The following is a 22,742-nucleotide window of genomic DNA, read 5'->3' as shown; positions in this document are numbered from 1 at the left end:
GGCTTCTCCTCCCTCCCAGCCTTGCTGCACGAAATAGCGGTTTCGCGTGTGGCAAGCCTGGGAGGGAGGGGGAGAAGCAGAGCGGCGGCGGCGCGCTCAGGGGAGCAGGCGGAGGCGAGCTGGGGTGGCGAGGGCACTTTTTCCCCATGCCCTGGAGTCGGCACCTATGATGGCCAGCGCCAGAATGCCGCCCCAAGAAATGTGCCGCCCCAAGCACCTGCTTGTTTTGCTGGTGCCTGGAGACGACCTTGGGAGAGGGGATGGGAGCCAGACCAGATCAGTAGAACAGGTCAGCCACTGACTCACCACTCGCCTCCTCACCCCCCTCCCACGGCTCGCCTACTCATCCCCCGCCACTGCCTGCTCACTCGCCTCCTCAGCCCCCCACCCCTCCAGCTCGCCGGCTCACCTGCCCCCCGCCACTGCCCGCCCGCTCGCCTCCTCAGCCCCCCACCCCTCCCGGCTCGCCTGCCCCCCCTGCCACTGCCCGCCCACTCGCCTCCTCAGCCCTCCACCTGCCCGGCTCGCCTACTCATTCCCCGCCACTGCCCGCCCGCTCACCTACTCAGGCCCCCTCCCTCACCCGCTGCTTGCCTACTCACCCCCCCGCGGGCCGCACAGTGAGCCCACACGGGCCGCATGTTGTGCAGGCCTGCCTTTAGAGGGTTGGTGTTTGGTGCCAAGAACCATAAAAAGTGCAACAGACCCTGATGACCCCTTTTGGATGCTCCAAATAGGCTAGTGTACCTGCACCCTGTCTACCCGTCTGATCCAGGCAGCTTGCAACATGAGCTGCAGCCAGCATGGTTAAGGTCTGGGGGGTGGCCGTGCTGGGTGAGGAAGAGGCAATGTTTATCTACCTGTTGCAAAAGCACCTTCCTTTATGGCTCCTGGACACCCAGCCCTGTGCCTGCAAGCACAGCAGCCAGTTTGGCTGTGACAGGTCTGTACTGTGCAGAGCCCCGAGGCAGCAGCAGCTGATGGTGATCGTTGTAGCAGGTAGACAGACGGTACAAGAGTGAGTGATGAGTGGGTATCGGTCTGGAGTGCGACAGACTGAAGGTGCAAGGGGAGAAATGACTGGGAGACAAATGTGGGCAGAGCTCAGTATGTTGCCTGTCTACTGGTGTAATTTATTGAACAGTGGCATGGGTGTGCATGGTGCTGTACGTGGAGATCCCGCAGGGTCCCTGCCCCAATTTAAATGGCCAATGACAAAGAGGGAGGGGGTGCTGGGAGGAGGGGTGCACACAGTGAATCGAAGGGGCACAGTTTGGGTTTTTGATACATTTTCAGTTCACAGGGCAGGTTTCAGGGATTACGGGAAATGGGGGTGCTGAGGAGGGATTTGATGAAGAGGGTGGCTGTGTGCTGGCTGGATATTCCAGGCCTAGGGCCCTTTGAGTGAACTAAGGCATGGAGGCATTGGAATTGGCAGGGCCCAAGCAGGGGAGAAACGAGCCGCTAGAGATGGGCTGAAGGCACGGAGCTTTGCAGAGCCCTGAGCACAAGAACCAGATGTTGGAACTGGAAGGGAATGCGGAGCAAAGAGGGGCGTCGTAGAGCGGTGGGCATGGGAAGCGATTTAATGTTACTCATGCTGCTTTCCTTGGGGGTGCCCACACTGCTGGAGCTTGGTGCTTCTGTTGAGTCGAAGAACTCAGCAACACGTGGACGAGGGTAGGGATCACATCTATCCAACCCCCATCCTGAGATCCGCTTATGCCCCACCCTCAGCCATCTGGCCCCCTCCCAGGGCATGCAGGCTGTGCTCTCTGGGCTCAGAAGCGCTGAGCAGCGCAGCTCAAGTGGAGCTGACGAACTTCTGACAAACAACACCCTGCACCCACCTTGTCAGTGCGGTGTCCAGATGAAAACCAGCTGCAGAGCCCCTGATCCCTTTTTATGTTGCTCTTTGAGGGGACTGCACCATTGGGAAACCAACACCCGCTTTGTCTGTAACAAGCCTGAAAAGCCAACAAGCCTTCTGCCTTATCTGATTGCTGCTGAGCCTCTTGTCTTCTGTTACCTCTGCCTTCCTCTGTCCTTTGTGATAGCTTTTGGTCACATTAGGTGGAAATCCAGGGGAAGCTCTTCAGCATGGGAGCTGTATCATTGGACGTTCAAGTGCCCTTTGCACTTGCAGCACTGGGTAAATAATTGCAAGTTTCACTGTCCATGTGAAGTGCAAAAAGGAAGCCAAAAAACAATGAGGCCAAATAAGTGAGATGTCAATTGTCAGACTTCCACTGAAGTCACCAGCCTAGGACGGGTTCTTCCATCATTTTAGATGGTGGTAGAAATGCTGAGAAAAGTATTTTGCATGTCTGGTGCCAAATTCCACTCGTCAACAGAGACAGGCAGCTCCCGTTAACTTTAAACGGCAGTCACACGTGTGGCTGCAGGCAGAATTACTGGCCCCAGGTTTCATCTGGGCAGTGATGACTTAGATGGGCTCAGTGTGATAAAAGCCCATCACATTATTGGTGTCCGGAGTGTTTCATGGTATATATCGGGAGTGCCGCTGGTGGAGCAAAAAAAAAAAAGGTGGTCGGCATGCAGGACAAACGCCTAAATATCGGGACAGTCCCGATTTTATCAGGACGTCTGGTCACCCTAATTTGTACAACATACCCTTGTTTGTAATGCCCTTTGAACGCAGCATCACCAGGCACTTCACTGAGAGAGACTAGTAAGAGGAAAGGAAGTATTTCTTCACACAACACACAGTCAACCTGTGGAACTCTTTGCCAGTGGATGTTGTGAAGGCCAAGATTATAATATGGTTAAAAAAAAGAGTCAGATAAGTTCATGGAGGATAGGTCCATCAATGGCTATTAGACAGGATGAGCAGAGATGGTGTCCCTAGCCTCTGTTTGCCAGAACCTGGGAATGGGCAACACTTGATGATTACCTGTTCTGTTGATTCCCTCTGAAGCACCTGGCATTGGCCACTGTTGGAAGACAGGATATTGGGCTAGATGGACCTTTGGTCTGACTCAGTATGACCGTTCTTATGTTCCTATGAAATGCAGGATTCAAGGTGGGATTGAGGCGTGTTGAGGGGCAGTTGGGAATAGAGAGGTGGGACAGCAAGGAAGTTGAAGCAAGTGGAAATGAGGGAAAAGGATTGGCAATGAGCAAGTCATGAAGACGTTTGAATATTAGGGAGCAATTGGGAATTGGATGTGGAGATCACCGGAATTAGAGGTGGAAAAGACCTGTTTAGACATATCTAGGTAATCTCCCCTCTGGGGTCAGTGCATTCAAGTTGATGCTGAAACCTACCACCGACAACAACCTGGTCAGTTGCCCTTGTACCTGAAACGGGCAACAGTTTCTCTGCCACAAAGGCAAAAATGACTAAATGAAACCTTGCAAAAGGGCTATTCCTGCACGATTGATCCAGGTGGCATGCGATCTACAAGGAGGCTATGTCCCTTTGGGATTTGCCACGATGACGAAGTTACTCTCACCTTGGCCCATACAGGCTTTCCTCTACAGCATGTTCCCCAGTGCCTTGAACCGACTGGTTTTAAATGGACCAAGTGTCTAAGCTTCCGTCACTTTCTATGGGACACTGAAGCCCTGTCACGGTCCAACCTTCACCCCAAATTTAATATTTATTTTCCTCCCATTGCAACTAGTGGTACCTCCTCAGATCACAGTTCGTCATCCTCCTTGGAGGTGGCACTCTTCAAGGATGTGTGAATGGTGACCATAAGCCCCACCACACACTTCAGTCATTGTGGGAAATAAGCCAGTGGAAGAAGAGAGGATGGATGGGAAGCCAATGAAGAGAATGGAACTGGGAAGTTACTGATGGGAAGCCAGCTAAGGGACGAGTGGTGCAAAGGTCTTGGGTTATCATCTGATAAAGCACAGATGCTAAACAGCAGCAGCTGTTACAGGTGCTTTTCCTGTTAATTATTGTTATGGTTTGTATTATGATAGCACCCAAGAATCCCATGCAGGGCTCAGGGACTCTTTGTGCTAGGCTCTGTATGAACATGTATCAAAGCAAAGAACCCTGCCCCAAAGAACTTACAAGCTAAATGTCCGTTGTTACATATCAGCTCTTGTGGGGTCCCAGATCAGGCTGCAGTGACCCTTCAAAAGCTTGACTCCCATAACATGGGACCTTTAGAGTGACAGATTAGATCTGTGATGGAGCCTCTTCTGATTGGTGCATTTAGAGAGTACCTCCTAACCTCATGATGCCACTGGAGTCTTCATTCTGATGGCACCTCTTTCCCCCTCTCCCACACCAGTGTATTAGCCTCTCTCAGCTGCTTCTCCAAGACTCTAGGCCCTCATCATTTTCACACATGGCTTGTACATAGACAGCAGAATGCTGAAACAGCACTACCGACAGCGGAAAGGGCTATCTCGGCAATTACTGCTCTGATGCAAATGCATCCGTACATGCAGCACATTTGGTATGTGCATATTTATGGTTGCATCTCCATCAGGAGCAAGACATATTTAACATTTATGTAGGCACATCTATTGTAAGACTCTGTGCCAGTAGCAGTGTATATCTTCCAAATGGCCTCTCGCGCGCCCTTATGATTGCCAAGACACTGCCGCTATTCAGAATTAGAGTTTGCGGCTGTTTATTTTATTTTTCTCCACTCTACTGTCTGGTTTGTTAACTTTCAATCAAATATCAGTGAGGTGTATGTTGTATTTATTGATTGATTTATTTTAAACCTGCGGTGGGGGTGGGAGGGTGGAATAAAATAGTTGCCCTGGTGGAGATAGAATAATCCCTTGCCACTTGGGGAGGGAGTGTTGTGTAGTGGTTAGCGCAGGGAGCAGCGGCGGAATCTTGGGTTCTGCTCCCGTCTCTGCCACTTACTTGCTGAGTGCCCTTGAGAACATCATTTCACCTCTCTGTGCCAGCTGTTAAAGGGGAAATAACAATTCTCTCCTACCATGTGTGGGGCTAAATTCATTGAGGTTGGCAAAGTGCTTGGCGATTCTCAGAGGAAAGATATGATATGAATGCAAAGTAATACTGTTATCATATACTTTTACCTTTCAAATAATAACCCTGGGTGCAGAAAGGAAATGGAAGTTCTTTGCCTGCTAAGCAAGAGATGTGGAGGTTTCAGTATTGCTATCTGCTGAGTTGTTCCTATTGTTTCTTATTCTTGGATTATTCTCTGCAACATACTGGGCAGTGTTTCGCAGCAATACGGCCGCTGTAGCCTTTACTGGTTGTGTTCTTTCCAAGCACATTTAGGGTCTGATCCACTGATGTCAAGGAGAGTCTTTCTGTTGGCTACAGTGGGCTTTAGGTCAGGCTTTTATAGCCGAGTGATCTTCCCGGCTCCCCTTAATTTTGAGACCTTCTACAGTCACATATGGGAGGCCCTTGTGAAGAGACACTCCAAGAGCTAACAGCTGCAAATTCTCACCAATTGACTTCCTGTCCCCTTCTCGGAAGCAGGCTCCGTCGGAAGAGCCTCCCTGGGCGAGATTATTCACTCCCTCTCCATGACAGGAGGAGGGACCTGCGCTGTCGATTTGTTTCAGAGCTTACACATGACTCATTGCTGGGCAATTCCGCCAAGACGATGGTTGCCGATCTGGGTTTGCAGGGGGTGGGGATTGAAATTTGAGCAGCTTGGGGTTGGATCAGTGCAGTGGAGCTGACCTGGGCCCCTGAAGTCTCCCCCTTGCCAGCGAACGTCATGTTTATAACCCAACCTTGCACGTTGAGCTTTCTCACACTTAATGCGCTGAGCTGCACGAGAGTTTCGAAATAATCCCGGGAAACCATTTTTTTCCACGCGTTCCGGTTGTGCAATGGTTTTGTTTCCTCTGGTCAGTGGGCAGGGGAGGTGGTCAGGTGCCTCAGAGCTGGAAGCAGAAAACCTTGTTTCTGCAAAGACATTTTTCTGGCCCACCCAGTTGTCTCTATTATTAGCAGTGGCGACTAGTGCATGCGGAGGGATCCCTGGTCTGTAATTTGCTTGCAGAGTTCACTGTTGCTAGGCAGCTGGCATGGAAAGGGGTAGGAGATCCTCTGATGGTCCATCGTGGGTGCTTGTGTTGCCTAACCAATGACTATAATCTGCCAGAATGGAAGTGTGGGATGCCAAAGGATGTTAAGAGAAGGCTATGCGATGCCTTCCTGTCCTAGTGAACCTTAGCTAATAGATGGCTGCTAGCCCCACCTGATGAAGTTGTCCAGTAATGGATTTATCATGGAGGGAGCAGCACACCTTCTTTTATAACCTAACCTCCTCGAAAGCACATTCCACACTCGGCTCATCAGCAGACCTTCTATGAACATCTGTGGGAGTTCTGTCCCAGAGGCCTGTAAAGAATCTGCCCTTTATGCGCTAAGCTGCACAAAACTGCCTAAAGGATTTGGATGTGCTCAGATGAATGGGAATTGGGCATCCCAGTCCCCTAGGCTGGGTTTTGAAAATATCCACCTCCTGCCCCCCCAGTTGGGAAGCTGTTAAAGGACAAGCCTTATGTTGAGATGTAATAATATGTGGCTTTGTATAACCTCAAGTTTGCACCCTTTTTTTTTTTTTTTTTTTTTGCTTGCTCTGTTCTTCATACTACTAACCTACTGTGTGTTTTGTTTTCGTTTTGGGGTTGCTTTGCATGTCGTTCCTTCCTCTTGGCTGAGAGTTGCGGGGTGGATCCTTTTCCTTTCTATGATTCAGGTGCCTCACTCTTTCCTTTCCAGGTTCTTCCAGTTCTTTTAACATGTCAAACTCTGGAGATTTGTTCATGAGCGTGCAGTCACTCAATGGGGATTCTTACCAAGGGGCCCAGGTTGGAGCCAACGTGCAGTCACAGGTAGGGACCCATCCGATGTGCTGCCAGTGAATGCGTTAGTGTTGGAAGAGCCCTTGATTGTATTGGCATTTCCCACTCCGGTCCCAAAAGAGAAATCTTAAATGGTGCAAACAAACCAATCAGACAAACCAACAGGAAAAACCTCCCCACCCCCACCAAACCAAAAAAAACCATTGTCTTGGGGAATCTTGCCCACACTTTGTGAATGCATTTGGCTCTGGCTTGTTAGTTTGCGTTAGGAGAGGTTTAAAAGAACAGGCGTATGCTCAAATGAAATTAGCCAAGGTCTAGCTCGCTTGCTTTATTTTTCAAGGGACGGGACCAGATGTTCGTACTGGCGTCTCATTTGCAAGGCTTCCACTCGTTCGTTTGATGCTGAAGCTCGGTGTCTGCTGAAAGGAGAGCAATGCTGAAATGTACAAATACACCCTGTTTTAATTAACAACCAACAGCGCAGGCTTAGGCAGCCATGCAGCCCCTCTCGAGTCCGATGAGACAGGGAAGGGCTTTGGGCATCATTTCAGGAGCATCAACAGCTTTGGACAACAGAGGGTCATGCCCGCTAATTATCTTAGATGCACATAACGTTTTCTATAGACTTCTCGCTTCCCATCCACCCCCAACAACTCCATGGGTCCAGTAGGCAGTCAGGGCTTTGCAGCTGGCGGGAGGTGACACCCACTCAAACATTTCCATGTTGGCAAAGAGAATTTCTAATCATCCCTGTTGTCACCCTGGATGCAGAGCAAGGTGTCATTGACGGGCATCAGCCAGCTTGTGGCTTGGGATGGTAATTGGGGGAGGGGAGCAGCAAGGCAAGGTGGGGGAGGGATGGTGATCTGTTGCCATGGTAAGTTTACACACATTCCGTGCCCTCCGGAAACAAGCAAAGGAGTCACATGAACGACGCTCACCTAGACTTTGCGTCTCTTCGGTTGACATGGGCATCCCAGTGGGTTGCAGCATGGAGGGGCAGAAAGAGGGCAGGGCAGCTAGAGTTTCCTTCCTGTGCATAATCACTGAATTAGCTGCAGCAAGGAACTGACCGCCCCCCTTGAGTTTTCTTTCCTCCCCACTGTCTTTGTTGCGATGCTCAGAACTGACAACCGAGAGTGACAATGCCGGGGGCAGGGGGGCGGGAGGAGGACGTCCTCCATCTTCCGTTCCAAAAGCCGCCCTGCAAATGATCGCGATGTTTGGTTTTTTGATAACATGCCGAAATACAAACCAGAGTGGCTTTGCCTAATAATCTCTCTCTGTCTCTAATTTTCTCTTTTTTGTTGTTGTTGGTCTGTTTAGGTGGATACCCTTCGCCATGTTATCAGCCAGACAGGAGGATACAATGACGGGCTCGCAGCAAGTCAGATGTATAGTCCGCAGGGCATCAGTGTAAGAAAAATAGGCTTGTTTTTCTTTTTCTTTTTTTTTTGTGTTTCATTTTTGTTCTCTCACTCCCAATTATTTCAAAGCCATAGGGCTCAGAATGCCACTTAGTAGCACTTGTCTTAGCTTTACGGTCACCTAGTTTATTGCTTCTGTATCGGTCACGCCAACGGCAGAGTTCTGCCCACAAAAAGTGGCGATTGGGCAGGCTTCATGCAGGCAGCTGGCGTCTAGGCCTGTCAGACACGATCAGCGTTTGCAAGGCACCTGCGGCCACATGCGTTCAGCTGAGAGGAGCTGCTAAACAGGTGACACCTAGTAGAACAGTGGTAGGGAATGTCACCACGAGCCAGCCCTTGAAATCTCCACAAGGAGGCCAATGGACAGAGCCCATCATGGACAGAGCCATGGTCTAAAAATAACCCTTCCCCTAGTTGGTGTCTAAAGCCAAAAAACAATGATGATGATGATGATAAAAAAGGGGGGGAGGGTAAAAAACATCTTCTACTTGTTCTTGGGTGCGCTGGCGGCTCCCGAGTAGCATGAAAATTCATAGCGACAAGCTGTGTCGTACAGAGTGAAATCGATCAGACAGACACAAGGAGAACCGAGTGTAGATTCGGGACAGCAATCCAACTTCATTTCTCAGATCAATCGTCCGCCATCTCAGCGGCAGTGACAGCAAGCGGGGACAAGAGGGCAGCCTGGAAAAGGAGGCTGTTCTCGAGGAGTGGTTGTTTTGTTTTTCTCTGGCCCTTTTAGAGGTCACGAAGAGGGAAACATGTTTGCAATGTAGTTTTGTTTTTGGTGTATCTGACTTGGGAAAAGAGGGAGGGAGAGCAAAGGAATCCATTGGCGGTGGGGGCAGAGGAGAGGTGAAGGGTTTAGACCCCTTCCTGTCTCTCCAGATAGCTTTCCAGATCCATACACAGCCCACCCAAGGGGATCTGTTCCAAACTAGCCACCTTCATTGGGGGAATGGGCAGGACACCCTTGGCCCCGCCAGGCATTCACCATGAGTTCATGTCATTTTGAAACAAAGGCGCTGGGAACAAGATATGATATGAGTGGAAGCAATAAAACAGCCTCCTTGGGCTCGCTTGCTTTCTCTCCATTTTGTGAAGCTGCACACAGAAGGGCTTTCAAACCCAAACGTTGGAGTGCTCAAGTGGGACGTGGCATCCAGCCATCTCCGTTCTCTCAGTCTGCAACCAGCTCGCGCGAAGGAAAGCCCCTTGCTTTGATCCCCCTTGTGTTTCCTTTATGGAGCCAAACACCGGCTGAAATTAGAGATTTCCTAGCGTTAGGCAGCAAATCAAGACCTGCGAGTCATTGGGCCAAAATAAATAAATAAAATCCACCAAAGCAGGGGTGTAGAGAGAGAACGCCACCACGCATGGAGAGAGATGTGGCGGAAGGCTTGGCTCATTGCTTTTACCTTCCTTTTAATTCAGCTGTGCTGAGAAAAAGGGACATTAAGGCTTAGCACAGAGACCTGACGTCACGAGGCAGAGCCAGGCGGCTTTGTGAAGTAATGCAACTGAACATGTGCAGATAATTATGTCTGATTACATAAGCCCATTGCAAAAACTGTGCTTGGAAATGCCAGATGAAAGATCCCATCGTTCCACATTAATTTTTACGTTCGCTGAATTTATTCCCTTTCTGGCTTTTTAATACTGAAGAGCAACTGAATCAGAGGCTGATCGTGATAAGATATGATACTTTTGTATAAATTAAAATACCCCCGAGGAGAGGCTGAGCTTGTTACAGCCGGGGAAGTATTTGAAAATAGCAGCATTCTGGGTTAAGTCAAAATATTGGGGGAGTTGCTACTAAGGGGGGGTGGAGGGTGACAAAGGAGGGAGAGCAGTCTCAAGAGCCAAATACAAGCCCCAGGGCCTGGTAGAGCACCCCTACTCTGTTCAGCCAGGTACTACAGGCCAGCAGCAGAACTGGCGGGGGGGACCCAAATGACCCTTGACAGAGCATTAGAAAGTCAGAATCTGTGGTGACACAGATGGGGGCTGTGCGATATGTCTCCACTTTCAGTTCAGGGGCGTAGGGGATTTGATGGCTGGTTTTGGGGGGAAAGGAGGAGGATTCGGCCCAAAGGGGTTGGGGAAGGGAGGGGTGTTATGTGGGGATGGCAAGTTGGCTAATGGTTAAAAAAATGCATAAAAGGTGGCTTTTCCTGGCGGTGTTTCTCGGGTCTGAACAGCACTAAGCATTGTTCCTTGCTCATCAGTTGGATGCACTGAGACATTGCTCAGATAGGCGGTGGGGGAATAGATTATTTGCAAACAAGCAGCAGGTTGAGAAAGCGTCTTTCTGTGTGTGTCTCTGTCTGAGGCTCCCCCCAACCTGAATTCTTTGTGTCTCTTCCATCCCCGACAGTACACTGCTATACGTAGCATTTATTATCACATAATTTCTATACCTCCTTTCATCCCAGAGGATCCCAAAGTGCTCGACAAACTGTCTCTGCAGGAAGCCCTTTCCCCCACCACTGAAACACAGCCACCTCTGACGGGTGTTTACCACTCCGCAGCAATTTTAAGAGAGGAAGTGGAGAAGAACACCGTGTCCAGCTCAGACTACAGGGAGAGCGAGCCACCAGGCTGGGGCTTGTAGCCACACTCCAGCAGAGCTCGACTGGACCCAGTTACATTTCACATCAGCGCAGAATTCCCAGCTGCCAGAGTAACGATACTGCCCACAACAGTGAGAACAGCTGAGTGAATAGGCCACACAGTCCGCCACTCTGCAGGTAGGAGTGTCTAGGGGAAAGTTACCAGCAACACAGGAGACCATTCATTGCCGGTGACAGCTTAAACCATCACTGGAAGCACTCCGAGATGGATGAGTTAAAACCCAGGTGGGATTCATGCCACTGAAGATCCCATTTGCGGCAGGGGGTCAAGACTACGTTGATCTTGCAGAGATCTTGGGTGCTGGGGCTGAATAATCTGAAGAGTGTTGCCCAGCTCTGTCACTGCATAGTTTGATGACAAATGCAACTAAGGAAGTTTCCCACCGTGGTCTTTCAACCTCTGCCGTCACTGCCTTGGCATCATGTCTCCTGGTGGATGCTCAGTCTTAAAATGTGGTTGTAGGCAAGACAGAGCCAAAAGGGCCTCTGTGTATGCCATAGATCGGCGCCCAGTGTGTCTTGTAGTCAGAGTTGCTGCGTTACTGACAAATCCCAAATGGTTGCTTCTTTTAGCTCTGCAGAGCTAAAATAGCTGGATTCCCTTCTGCCCGGTGCATTGTGAACAGCCTTATCAGCTCCGACCCAACCGAAAGATCTTTATTGCCTGTGTTTGCTGTCTGGGGCAGAGAGCAAACAGCTGGATTTGTGTATCCCAGGTGGAGTTAGCATCCCCAGCTGTTGCAATCAAGAGTCACCTTTTGACTCGTAAAGTGAATGGGATTGATCAGGAAGTGGTGCAAGGTCTGAACCCTGGTAAGACACAGCCTAGAAGGGGCGAGGACAAAAATGTAAATATTAGGGTAATGTAGAGATAGGCCTGAGTCGCAGGGTTGGGACCCAGAAGTGCCCAGGATTCTAGGGTGCTAGGAGCTGGACTTCTAGAGTTGTTCATGGAGATGGGGGACTATGAGTGCTGGAGCACCTCTGTTCTGGGACCAATTTGGGTCAAAAAGCAGGTAGATAAGAAAACCATGCAGCCAGGCAGCCTTCCTCCCCAGTCCCCCCTCACCTCCCCTGAGCTGGGGGGCCATGTCTAGGGCTGAGAGGGAGGGGTGTTTACATGCCAGCAAGAGGGTTAACTAGTGCCAGCGGTGAGTTGTTTGTCAGGCTGTGGCCACATGTCCATGACACACACACAAATCACACGGACTGGCCCCCTGGTTGGCAGTCGCAGCAGAGGGGCCAGCGACTGAATGGCCCATGAAGCGTGAATGGCCCTCTCGCACCTAGAGCTGGGACCCAGCGTGTCAGGGTGGAGCTGCTGGGTCTGTGACAAGGACTCCGGGCTGGGGATCCAAACTCTTGGGTTCTGTTCTTGGCTTTGCCACTGGTGTGGCAAAGTGGCTATGGCCAACATTTCACAGGGTGCTGAGCAGCCACTTCTCCCGCTGACGAACGCGAAAGCCAGGCTTTGCGGGTCTGACACGGGGACGCTGATCAAAAAATGCGCCACAAAACTTTTTCCATCGGAAAATGCCCTTTTGTCGGAACCAAAACGTTGCGCAGGAACGTATCAGGTTCGACGGAAATGCCCTTGAGAAGGTTTCACAGGTGGCGCGAGTGCAACCCCAGCCTAGCCACCAGGTTCAGTCCCTCCCCCTGGGATGTGCGAGACCCAGGCTCAAATCTCTGTACTGAATCACTTGAACTTGGGTCTCCCACGTCCCAGTTGAGGGCCCTACCTGCCAACTAGGCACCCACAGAGCGAGGCCCTCAGCCATTTGAGGCCACTTCTGGCCACACTTCCCACGACTCGTTTGTCAGAGGAGGGGACTGCCTCGGGTGAGTTCATCACTCTGCGGAGATCTCGGCGTGGCAAGTGCAGAGTGTTAGAGGGCTTTCCCTTCACCCTCTCCCCTGGTTCTTGTCATGCAGACAGAAAGCAGAAGTGCGAAGTGCAGGCAATGCAATGTTTATTGGGGTTAGTTTCCAGCAAGCATGTATACCATAACTCTGATGCTGCAGAGCCTGGTTTCCCAGTGTCCCATCCCCCCTTCCTGAGCAGGCATAATTATATCTGAAATGCATGCCCACAGTCCCATCCCTTATGGTCATGTTCCGTTTTTGGGGGTTGTGGGTCTGGGGTCTTTGTCCCACCCCTTTTGTACCCCATGGGAGGGGTAAGGAGTGAGGTTGTGCTATGATCAGGAGCAGGCATTTCTTTGGCCTTTTAGTGTTTTATACCTTCCCCGCAATCTGCTTTTGCCCCTCCCGACTGGTTGCTTGACCTTGCCTTGAGATAGGAGTTGAGGCAGTCTTAAAGTGTGCTCATATATTATACGCCCACCATGACCAGTAACACTTTAACTTCTCTTATGTGTTCCCATTATACTGACAAACCCATCTGGTTAGGCAGAAGCAACATACACAGTGTCTTTATCCTTTGTTTACACATATTACTAAGAATATAAGTGTGTCAAAAAATCCAACAGGCAAGCAAAATGCAAAATACTATCTCAGGCAAAAATACAGGCATGGATCCTACGTTGTCACTGGCACTCCTAACCCAGAGCATTCTTGGGTTGGTGCCATGGCATTCCCAAGGAGCAGTCAGGGGGAGAGAGACCAACACTCCAGTCCATAAAGCCCCGGCATAGCTTTTCTCCGTTAAACCATTCCAGTGAGCGACTCGCTGGCTGTGAGCAATGGCAGTGCACAGTGCCCTCTTCATGGGGAGCCAGGAATCCTGGTCATTCAGTAGATGGCACGTTCCCCTTTTAGTACTGAGCCGGGGGTGCTGTGACGCTTGCGAGATGTTCACAATTTCGCTGCTGGTGGCCACGAAGGGGTGGGTTGTCTTTGTCCTCAGCCTGTGAGTGCAGGAGGGTGGGTGCGACAAGCCCTTCCCACACCTTGCAAAGGCACCAGTCCCTGCACTCACAAATGTAGGGGCCACTTCTTCAACGTGCCCCGAGGGTGCCAGTCACCCTGTGGAGCTGGCCTGCTGTGCCACATGGAGCAGACTGCAGCAGCCACAGGGAGGGTGCAGTGTGGGCACTCCCCCTCCCACACACACACACACACACACTGGGGAGCTGGGTAGATTTCTGACCTGCTTCCTGTAGCGCTCTCCCCATGTGGGCTAGCGACTACAAAACTCTGGCCTGGGAGATCCTGAGTATAGGTCAGTTAAATGTCGTGTTATGGCCAAACGCCGGCTTGGATACCTATACTCCGTCTCCCCAAGCTCCCAGGTACAAGTTCAGTTTGAGACACTATTCTTCCCTGCCCTTTCATAACAACTGCTGCATAGTATTTCTGTGCTGCCTTGAACAGCTGTCACCCTCCACCCCAGAGAGAGATGCATTTCAATGGCGGGTATCTGACTGTCACTATAACCTGTGTGTGCATGGATACAAACATCCAGACATGCACTCTTGTGGCCTCAAGGCTGGGATTTTCAAAGGAACATGAAGGATTTCGGAGCCCAAATGGCAGTGAATTCCAGTGAGAGTTGGTTGCGTAACTCCCACGGCCTCCTATGAAAATCCCATCCTGCAAGAAAGGAGCTTCTTTTTGGCAGAACTAAATGTTCTGCAGTGGAATTCACTGTGCATGATAGGAAATTTCATGCAGGACAGAACTGGATGTGTGTGGTTTTATGAAGGTTCTATAGCAGATTCATAGTTAACACAATGTTGACCTTTTTGCATTTAAAGCCAGGATTGGCTGTGTTTTATTAACACCATGTTCCCCAACTCTGTCAGTTCAGAATGAGTTCCCTGCAAGGATACAAATCAGTCGGTTAATTAGCCAACGAGTTTTAAGCCACCCCTTTTGAAATTTCATTTGCGAGCCTACACTTTTTTTTGGCTCCCTCTAGCAAATCAAATTGGACAGACTTACTGATAGATGATTCCAAAACCAAATATGCATTTTATTTGGAAAGTACCTTCATGTGCAAATTTTTGTCTTATAACCACTCTTGCTCACAGCCATGTCTGTTTACTCTGCAATGTTTGTCCTATGGTTGTTTTGGTCAATATCGTGGTGTATTTTTGCATAAACTGCTTTCAGCACTCCACAGGTTGTGTGATGCTTTTTGGCAGGAGGAGGCAATTCTGGGAAGCTGACAAAGACAGCAGCCTTCGTCAAAGGATGCATCCATTGTGAGGAAAGCATCCTTCACTGTATGGCTCGGCTAGTTCCACAAATAAGTGCTTTGGTAGCTGAGCTGTGGGCAAAGACTCATTCCCTGAGCTGCAGTCCTGGACATTAGGAAGTTGGCGGGAGAAGAGCTGCTCTTCTGTGGTCTCTCTGGGAATGTCTATACTGCAAAAAATAAAAGTAAAACTCGGCAGCAACGAGTCTCAGATCCCAGGTCAACTGACTCGGGCTTGTGCTACAGGGCTAAAAAGAGCAGTGTAGACATTCTGGCTCGGGCTCTGAATCCTGGTGAGTGGGTGGGTCTCGGAGCCCAGCCTGAGCAAGAATGTCTACACTGCTATTTTTAGCCCCATAGCTTAAGGCCAAGTCAGCTGACCTGGGCTTTGAGACTCGCAGCCACAAGCTGGTTTTTTGCAGCATAGATGCCTCCTTTCTGCATCCTAAACTGTGCTGGAAGGGAGCTGCTATTGCAGCCCCTTTGATGACCTCCGAAAGCCCCTTTGCACATGCCGCTCTGTCACCAGGCCTTCCCAGTCCAGTGCTCACTGACCACTGCTGTCCCCTGGCACTCCCGTTTTCTACTGGTAAACTATGAACCCAGCACTTTTCAGGTGGGATTTTCAAAGGTGTTCGGCTTGGCGTGATTTTGCTCCTCACAAAATCAAGGGACGTTTCACTACTGTCTTCAATGGAGGCAGAATTAGGCCAACGCTGAGCACGTTGGAAAACCCCACCCTTATGTCTTTAGGACGCAAAATCTTCATGAAGAAAACCATGTGGGGCAGCGGACTAGAGACAGTTGATGTGGGGAACAAGGTGCCTCCTAGGATTTAGAGCAGGGGATGCATCAGGAGTGGAGCTGGCTAAGGAGTGGAGCTTAAGGCAACTGCACGGGCAGGGAAACAATCATATCTACTCTTAAAAATCTTTATGCTTCCCATAGCAACATCTTCGGCTGATGCTAAAGTTTCTCCAGCTAGATGTCTAAAGATTATAGGCCAGGTTCCTCCTGTTTCCCATGAAAAGCTTTGCGTGGCAGATGGATGAAGTAGCCACACTGGTTAAAACTCTCATTGCTGGCTGTGCAAAGTTTTAAGAAGAGGAGATATGATTATTTGAGATGTACTTCACCGCTCTACCTCTCCAGCTCCTCACCTAGTCTCTGGCCCTGGGTTTGGCCCCTCATGCTTAAATAGATTAATTGTTTAAAAAACAAAACAAAACTAGGAAATTCCCCCACAAAAAACTTAGTGTTAAGGTTGCCCAAGTGTATTTCACCACAGCACCACAAACACTAAAAAACAGAGGAATCCTAAATTAGGGCAATATGCCCACTCTGTACAATACCCAGTCTCCAAGCATTAGCCCAAGCCCATCACAGTACTCAATCGGAGCAACACACTAAAGACCCTGTCTAAATGCAACGTTGGTACACAAGTCAAAGAACTGAAAATCAGACCGCAATGCACAACCTGACCCATGACCTGTTAGCTTATTTCCTTATATAATGTTATGAATATATGTAAAGACACTGTGTGTGTGTGTGTGTGTGTGTGTGTGTGTGTGTGTGTGCGCATTTAAATAATATTTGTGTATGGCTTTATTTAGCAGCATGCATTTGATTGGTTTTTAAGGCTGTGAGGAAGATATTGATTAGAAATTTGTAGTTTTGATAAGGTAGGAAACGTTGATTCACTTGTAATCAACTTTGGATTCTTTCTCTGTCTGGTGGCTGGTATATGGGGATGCTGAGATTGTAATTTGATTATGGTAATAGAGAGGAAATGTGGCGCTGGAAGGTTAAAAGTTAAGGCTGGCGGGATAGGGTGAGGTTCAGCTCTCCAGGGGACAGACTTGCTGAACGGAGTGTGACTGTGATGGGGAGGGTGGCAGTGCGCTGGAGTGGCTGGACCCTGGGTGGTTCTGAGAGATGCTTGGCCATGACTGTGAACCCACCCTGTTATCAGGGTTTAGACCCTCTGTAAGGCTGTTCGTTGAGTCCATGTGCTCATTAACTCCACTCTGTGCGGGGAGGAGCTAGGAAGCCAGGATAGAGGCAGTGCTGGAGAAAAGCCTTAAAGAGACAACCAGACCAGTTGAGAAAGCTTCAGCGGAGGGCTCAGTTGTGGTAGTGGGTTTTTTTTCTTTTGAGCCTTCAAGTTAAGCTCAGCCCCAGGCAGGCAGTGAGTTTGGAAGCTTACTCCAGGTCTGTCAGCCTTGTTGAGGTCAGGGTAGGGACTCAGCCCCATCCCATTTGATCCCAGAAGTGGGGAGCCTGGACACCCTCTGCACAAGGCAAGAAAGAAGACAATGACGTACTGAAATGGCAGAGGAATAAGAGTGAGCTCCGATTGCAGCCTTGCAGTGACAAGCCCAGCAGGAGGCCCAGGCTGAGAACAACCATTCTTGTTGTAGTTCATGAAGGTGCAGCAGCAGCTCCAGAAACAGCCACTTCAGAGACTTATTAACCCATGTGTACTGCCAGGGGACCAGCCAAACTCAGCCCCTCTGGGCACAAGCACTAGGACCAGAAGATGGCTGCTGTCCCCATTGGGAGAGGAGTCTTTGGCTCTGATGGCAGAGGCACATGTGCTGTGTACTGAGCTCTGCACAAGATGCTTCTGCCAGGGGCAGGTAGCTACTATCTTGGCCCAATTGGAAGAGAATAATCATCAGCAACTCTGAGATTGTGCCCAGAGGGCAGCCGAGTGTATGGAGTGGGCAGATCATTGGCCCGAACCCAAGATCCAAATAATAGGGCTTGATAGCGTGCCTGTGAGGACGTAGACATGGGAACGCCAGGCCCAGCCCTCCAGACTGGTGAAGATGGCGCAGCAGCCAGGAGAATATCTGGAGGTGATTCCGTTGCTGAGATCATCACCGCCACAGCTGCATCCTGAACTGGAGGGGCAGTCAGGCTGACAGAGGGCCTTGGGCACTGCAAGGGGAGAGCCAAAAAAAGGCATTCGCCAAAAATACAAGGGGAACCACTTGTCTCTCCCACAGTGTGTGTGTCATGTAGGAGGCTAGAGTTGTGGGGGAGATATGAGCTATCTGAGGCCATGAGGTCTGGGGTAATCAGGGCTGTGGAGGGCTCATGCAGATAGAAGGATATGTCGGGACAGCACTTTGCCTAGTGCCTGTGAGGTACGCCCACATGCTAGTACAGGGAGCTTCCTCACAGCTGAGCCATTGCAGATAGCAGGAGCCATTCGGGTCACCTGCTCCCATGGCAACTCCCAGATTTACCGGGTGCTGCAACCCCCTATAGACAAGGGGGCAAGAGGGCCCACTCGGGGTGCACACTGCTCTTATCAGTTGTACTGGGGAGAGATGGGGGTACATTCATGCCCCCTGAAGCCCCAAGGGGTGATCATGGACCTCAGTCAGGACACTGAAACTCAGCAGCTAACAAAGGGTCCAGGTCTCCTGGCAGCAGCGTGAGACTTCAGGAGATGGATCTTGAATGGTGAAAACAAGGGTGTAGCATTGCTGTGGTCCCCGGTGTAAGGCTGCTGACTGGCTGGCTCATCAAGGCGAGTGTGGCTTGTCAACTCCATCAGGAATATAAGGGGAAACCAGCAGAGAGAGAGAGTGTGTGTGTGTGTGTGTGTTGCGTTCTCTTTATACACGTTGTATGCCTTCTGTCTCCTTAGGCTAGGGGTGGCTAACCTTTGGCTCCGGAGCTGCATGTGGCTCTTCAGAAATTAATATGCAGCTCCTTGCATAGGTGCTGACTCCGGGGTTGGAGCTACAGGTGCCAACTTTCCACTGCTCAACCCCAGGCCCTGCCCCCACTCCACCCCTTACCCCAAGGCTCCCGCCCCTTCCCCTGAGCCTGCTACACCCTTGCTCCTCCCCACTCCATCCCAGAGCCTCCTGTACACTGCGAAACAGCTGATCGCGGCGGGCAGGAGGGAGGGGGAGGTGCTGATCAGCGGGGCTGCCGGCGAGCAGGAGGTGGTGGGCGGGGGGCTGCTGATGTATTACTGTGGCTCTTTGGCAATGTACATTGGTAAATTCTGGCTCTTTCTCAAGCTCAGGTTGGCCACCCTTGCCTTAGACTGTAAGCTCGCCAGGGAGGGGATTGTATCTTTGCATGTGAGCAGTAAATAATAATAAAGGAGGCAAGAGCAAGGATAGATGAGGTCCGGAGGGAAACACTCAGGGAGGAAGCTTAGGCTGAGATTGATGCCACTGTAGCCAACCCCCAGGAAGGGGGTGAGTCTAGACACAGATTATGGGGCTGTGCGCGCTTTAGAGGATGGGGTAGGGACGTACCCTGGTCACCTAGACTAATGCTTGGAGACTGATATTCCTTTGGCTGTAACTGTTGTCTGAACTTGTGATTTCCTCGCTTTTTAGAGTTTGCGTTGTTGGGAGAAAACCCAATGAGCAACCTTAAGTCCATGGTGTGTGTGTGTGTGTGTGTGTGTGTGTGTGCGTGTGCGCGCGCGCACTACGGGATTCCCAGAAGCAGTCAGCGATAGCCTAACTCTGCTCCTGGGGAAGCCACTGAGGCTTTTACTGCAGCTGTCAATGAGAGCAGAGTATGGCCATTGTGGGACCCTTTGGAGAACCCCGTCCATCTAGTCTAAGGCATTTTGAGATCCTTTCAAATGCAAGGTGAGACTGAAATGGGCACTGTTTTAATGGGCTTCCTTGGAGCCAAACTTGCCAGTGCTAGTGGCTCAGAGTTCTGGAGAAACATCACCTGTAGCACACTGGATCCCATGTGCCTTGATCCAGTTTCCATGGAAGTCAATGGGCATCTTTCCATTGATGTCGCTGGGCACCAGCCGCATCATGGTGCAGCATTTCCCAATCAGGGTGGGGGGCACAGCTAGCCAACTGGGTGATAACTCACCAAACGGGCTATAGCCAAAGGCCACAGCACCTAAAATGAATCAACATTTTCTTGGGCTTCTCTATGAGGCTGCCCGGGGGCAAGAGCTCTTTCTTCTACCAAGAAATAAAGGCCATTACTGGTCATGAGTAAAATGGGGGCTTCCCAACCAGCCAAATAGCCAAGCACCGCATTCGTTGTCTGAACGATTTTCTCTCGTTTCATCAGTGGATGGAATAAAAAAAACCCTTTAAAATAGTTAGGCACAACAGGAACGGCAGGTCTGTTCTGAACACCCCCCCCTCCCCCCCCGCTCCCCCTTTCTGATAGCCGTAATGACCCTGCAAACACTAAATGGCATTTGAGTGCATTAAACAGCAAACTCTCTGGTGACATAGCAATTACGGCTCTGAAATAGATTTGGTGCGTCACGGAAGATAAGGGTTTTGAAAGTTGCTGTTGTGATTATAGCTTGTAACGCCAACAAATAACAGGCTTCAAAATAAGAGGCTGCCAAAAGAGCCATTGTGGTTTTGCCTCAGTGATGGCACGTAAATTGCTATTCATGTCCTAAGTGTACTTGAGTATGCCAGTCTCCGGGCAGCAGAGTTGGCTCAGTGTCTCTCTTTACACAGCCTGTCATTGTCGGGCTGATAATCTGTGATAATTGCTGCCTCTTGCAATGGTCAGAGATGTGTAAGGGCGTATGCTGTGTCTTCCATGAAGCCATCAGCAATGTGTGTCTGTCCCTGTGTGTGGTGTATGGACAAAAGTGACTGCGGGTGCCTGCTTACTGTCTGACCTTGGGCATTTGTGTCGATAGTGTATGTGTTGTGTGTGCACAGTGTGAGGATGGGTGTCCGCAGGCAGAGGAGGCGTGTGTGTGTGTGTGTGTGGTATATGTATACAATGTGACCGCAGGTGAGTCTATATATGAATGTGTACACAGGGTGTAAGCAGCTGTCTTAAGCTGAGTGTGTGTGTCAATGTATGTATGAGTGTAGTGTGACTGCAAGTGTTTGTATACAAGGCCTCTACGTTGTGCGTGTGTGCATATGTGTACACAAAGTGAATGTCTGCCATAGGCTGTATATGCATGTGGAAGTATCTGTTAGAGCTGTGTGAATAGGGATATTTTTTTTGTTTGAACTGAAAAATAAAATTAAAACAATTCATTTTGGGTTGACCCGAAATGAAAATTTTATATTTTGTTTCTTTCCTGAGTTTAACCTTTTTTAAAATAAAACTGAAGTAAAATTTGAAACAAAAAAGTTGTTTCAAGTCCAAAAATCAAGCTGTTTCATTTAGAAAACACTAAAATCGAAATTTTGTTTTTGTTGAGAATTTTGGTGTAACTGAAACAATTCAGCAAATTCAACACAAATCCACAAAATGTTTCCATCGACCCGAATCTGCATATTTGGGGCAGGGGAGTTTTGGCTGAAAATTTTCATCTGGCTCTAGTATAGGTACGCACATGTATGCCATCTGAGTGTGTCTGAGCGCACAGGCTTTGTATTCAGAGTGTGTGTGTGTGCGTGCGCTGTGTGTCTGTGTGTCTGTGTGTCTGTGTATTCTGCTTCTGCACAAAACTGTTCTTTCATGGACAGCCTGTTGTAGCAATTGATACAGAGTAGCTTGGCTGCTGCTGTTTGTCTGGCTGGGTTTGTCCCTCCTTTCTGTAGCCTACACTGCTGATGCATCCCCCGTGTTTGGTGGCTGCGGGGCATTTCCTCCTGTTAGGATCATTTCTCCCCAGCCGTGCCATTGCTGGAGGGATTTAGGCAGAGAATCAGGCACACCCCACCCACCTCTGCCCACGGTAGCTGTGGTAACGGCATATGGCCAGTTTGCAGACACACACGCTTGGTGCTGACATCAGCCGCTTTGGGGCACCCCATCGTATTTCTGGGCTGCAAATGAGACTTTCATACAGGACCAGGCTAGCTCGGGCTGTCACAGGCAGTGATGGATTCTCTGCGTCAGCGGAGAAGTACGGAGGTAGGTGCAGAGGAGGAGAGGCGAGAGAGAGATGGCTCAGGCATATCGTAAACAGGACAGCGGCTGCCACCGACTTGGGCGCTGGCAGGAATTTGGAAGGATTAATTAAAGTAGCATCGAATCAATGTCAGAGCGAGGTAAGGAGGCTGTGTGCACATCTGCTTCTCTCCAAAGGGGCCAGGCAGCTAGGGGAGAGAGGCAGCAGCCAAGGAATGGCTGGTAACGTTCTGTTCCCCGTCTCCTCCTACCATAGTCTCCTGTAGTGTAGCAGGTCCCTCTTCCCCACTCTAATGATGTGGCAGTGGCTAGAAAAGCACCATGTCTTTATCCATCATCTCCCTAAGAGAGACACACTCCACAGCCTGGGATACAGTTGGGAGAGCCCCACTCTGCTTTGCAAACAGCCAGCAGGATCGTGGGCCAACCTGTGACTGTGGCATCCCTGGGGCTGCTGATGGAAGGAACAGAGAGACCGTGGCGTTTGTGGTGCCAGCCCACAGAACAATGGGGTTTTCCTGCTCGCCAACAGGGTGAATTTGTTGTGGAGTCACTGAGAGAGAATAAATCCAGAAACCCAGGAGGTCATTGCACAAAGTCCTTTCCCAGATGGTAATTGCACTTTAAGACAAACGAGCACTCAGAGGTGGCTTGTTAGTGGTTTTTATTCTACTTAATAACCCGCAGGAAAGCCAGGCGGGGGATTACCCTGGGTGTTGACGTGGCAATAAGGAAGGTCAGCCAGCATCCCAAATTCCGCAGCATCAGACACAGCTCACGTCCTGCGGGCCAGCCAGAGTTTCGCTGGGATCCTGGGGCCAGTTCAGCCATGAGGGCCCCTTCTCTGGGGTTGGTTCCTGCATAGAAAGG

The 22,742-nt window shown here is 50.1% G+C and overlaps 1 protein-coding gene across 1 annotated transcript in view; it reads left to right on the top strand.

The window, feature by feature from the left end:
• The window catches only part of LOC113407508 (pre-B-cell leukemia transcription factor 1-like), a 45,506-nt gene that overhangs the window by 19,297 nt on the left and 3,467 nt on the right, over positions 1–22,742 (top strand). Inside the window, exons 5-6 of the mRNA XM_026656099.1 lie at positions 6,713–6,825; positions 8,125–8,214. Coding sequence (XP_026511884.1) covers positions 6,713–6,825; positions 8,125–8,214 — 203 coding nt within the window. The remainder of the gene's footprint in view (positions 1–6,712; positions 6,826–8,124; positions 8,215–22,742) is intronic.

Source organism: Terrapene carolina, unplaced genomic scaffold (assembly GCF_002925995.2).
Source record: "Terrapene carolina triunguis isolate 2854851 unplaced genomic scaffold, T_m_triunguis-2.0 Scaffold212, whole genome shotgun sequence".
Lineage (NCBI taxonomy): Eukaryota > Metazoa > Chordata > Testudines > Emydidae > Terrapene > Terrapene triunguis.
The sequence above is the reverse complement of the archived record's forward strand: the minus strand, read 5'-3'. Positions and strand labels throughout refer to the sequence as shown.